Raw genomic sequence first — 2,608 nt, forward strand, 5'->3', positions numbered from 1 at the left:
TTCAAGTCACAAGCAAAATCTGCGAGGAGCTCGCTCGACGCGCGAATTATACCGTTCGCGCGCTTTTCTAGCAACGCCCAGAAGCTTCTAGAGCCGCGTAGGCCAATCAGAGCAGAGCGCGTCGTTGACGTCAAACTAGCTGCTCTGCGATTGGTCGGTGGCTTTTAGAAGCTCCGAGAAAGCTCTCGCGTCGTCTGCTGCCGCTTCCGGAAAAAAAAAAAAGAAAAGAGTGAAAGAAAGCCCGTGCACTTCGTTTCAGGCATGAATGAGTAATAAAGCTGCTTTGTAGAACCTGTAGAACACTGGTAGCTGCCTTATTTGATGTAAAATCTGAAGCAGGGAGCATTTATTGAGATGAATTAGATGAAAAGATGAGGGAGACAATGGAGCTGCTGGAGCATATGCTATGCAGTTATAGCGGTTATAGTTCACTATTGTAGTTGTCATACCAATTGGTCGTAAATGTGAAACGAATACGTTCTTGAGAGGATTCATTCGCAACGTATTTTGCCCATAATACCCCCATCTACGTTAGAGTCGTGAATGCGCGAGTACAATCAAGAGCGTGCGAGATCGGCAGGACAACCTCGCGGTGCTCGTGTCTTCTGCTATTCGGGAATTATTTAATAATATATATCAAGCCTGACAAGAAATTCTTACCTGTTTCATTTGAATTTATTCAATCGAATATAACAGCGGTACGATCAACGGAACCGTTGAGAACAAATGCTGTCGATTACTGCAAATTTTTATTGACATTAATTCGCTTTACTGTCACAATTCTTTTACCGAACGTTCCGTGAAAATATATCTATATATAAATCTTCACGCACCGCACGAAAATCTTGCCGAAGTACCGGTGCAGCGTCGGCAAAGGATTGGTGCCGCGCATCCGTTGCAGACGAATGCGCGAGAACGTTCGAGAACCTACGAGACGGCGCGCAGTTGGGAGAGAGGCCGCGCGCAGTTGGGAGAGAGGCCGCGAATGTACAGGAGCGAGGGGATGACGAGAGGATGACGCGCCTGTCCTCCTCTCTGCCAATCTCGAAGTTTCGCGTTCTTTCCGTGGCGACGCGAGCGCGCGTATAAATGCCGGCGTCGTCTGCTCGGCTGCAGATTGAGAATCCAGCTGTCCTGAACGCGCGATCGCTGAACTTCGCTGCCAGCGTATTCCACGCGCATTTGGGCTTCTACGAAGTTATCCTGCATAGTTCATCATGGTGCGCTTGGTCTTCTACCCGCTCTTTACCGACGAGGAGGACTTGTTCTCTCCTCTGAAGGCCCTGGACCAATTAGGCAACACGGTGCTTTCAGCACTGCGTCAAGCGGACAAGAAGACGAATCAGGCATCGGTGGATCGCAGTTCGAGCTGCCTTTGTCTCCGCGGCGACTCGCCGTCAAGCAGCCGTCGCAAGCGCCACATGAGCGAGGAAGTGTCGTCGCGAAGCACCGATTCGAGCGCTGACGAGTCCAAGTTCGTCGTGAACTGCAACGTCCGCGGCTACAAGCCCGAGGAGATCTCCGTCAAGGCGATCGGCGACTGCGTCGAGGTGAGCGCCAATCACGAGGAAGAGAGCGAGGACGGATGCAGCTACGTGAAGCGCCAGTTCACCCGGCGGTTCACCCTTCCCGAAGGAGTGAAGGCAGAGACTGTAACCTGCGCCCTGTCGTCTTCCGGCGTGCTGGCCATCGAGGCGCCCAAGCCGGAGGTTCCGAGCAAGAAGCCGAGGATGATACCGATCACTGTCGAGTCATCCAAGCCGATCGAGGCGGCGTCGGACGAGGCCAACAAGGAGTCCGCGGAGAAGCAGAAAGAAGGTGCAACCGAAGCTGCGGCCGAGTCGTGAACATTTCAGCGTTTTGTTCATATTGTTGTACGTTCATCCTTAGGATCATGTCTTTCTGTTCGCGAAGTGCGTCCACATTCCGCAACTTTAACGTCACGTGATCAATGCAATAAACGGGTATATTTAGCCCACGTTTGAACCAATTTGGCATTTTTCTATCCCTGCCCGGGACAGGCCTATTCATGGGCCGTGATCGCAGGCAGTGGTTTGTACAAAACTATAAACCGCCCAAAGAGAAACTGAAAAACAATGAATCCTGGTTTAGAACCGTAGTGTATAGTTATGTGAAATTTCATTATGCAAAAGCCCTTTTTGTCATAAAAGAGAACCATTCGTTCTTATACGCTGTACCATTTTATCACGGCAGAGAAAACAGTATAGTTTGTATCAACATTAATGTTGATACAAACTAATAATTTTGTATTCAACATTATCTTCATTGCCTTGCTTCCTTGCCATGTCATGGTTTTACAACATGCACTAACCCCCGCAATATTTCTTAGGTGTCTGCAATGCACATACTTTAGTGGACATGAACTGTGTAAGGGAGCGAGACTAAAATAGTTCCTCACTCCATGTGCAAAACAACAGCAGGGTGTCGTAACGAAATGTTTTTCGTTTCGGTTTTACTTTCGTTCCAACAAAAAAAGTTCCGTAACGGTTTTTGTTGCTGTGCAAAAATCTGAAATTAAAGTAACAATAAAAACGTATACGTATTTGATTTTCTCATAAGCGAATTACGTGTTCTCTGAGCAGGCCGA

At 48.5% G+C, this 2,608-nt stretch overlaps 1 protein-coding gene across 1 annotated transcript; it reads left to right on the forward strand.

Annotated features, from left to right (window-relative positions):
* Positions 1 to 1,173: 1,173 nt before the first annotated feature.
* On the forward strand, positions 1,174 to 1,977 carry LOC119405044 (alpha-crystallin A chain). The gene has a single exon (XM_037671804.2). The coding sequence runs from the start codon at positions 1,218 to 1,220 to the stop codon at positions 1,845 to 1,847; it is 630 nt and encodes a 209-aa protein (XP_037527732.1). The 5' UTR covers positions 1,174 to 1,217; the 3' UTR covers positions 1,848 to 1,977.
* The last annotated feature ends 631 nt before the right edge of the window (positions 1,978 to 2,608 follow it).

This window comes from Rhipicephalus sanguineus, chromosome 9 (assembly GCF_013339695.2).
Source record: "Rhipicephalus sanguineus isolate Rsan-2018 chromosome 9, BIME_Rsan_1.4, whole genome shotgun sequence".
Lineage (NCBI taxonomy): Eukaryota > Metazoa > Arthropoda > Arachnida > Ixodida > Ixodidae > Rhipicephalus > Rhipicephalus sanguineus.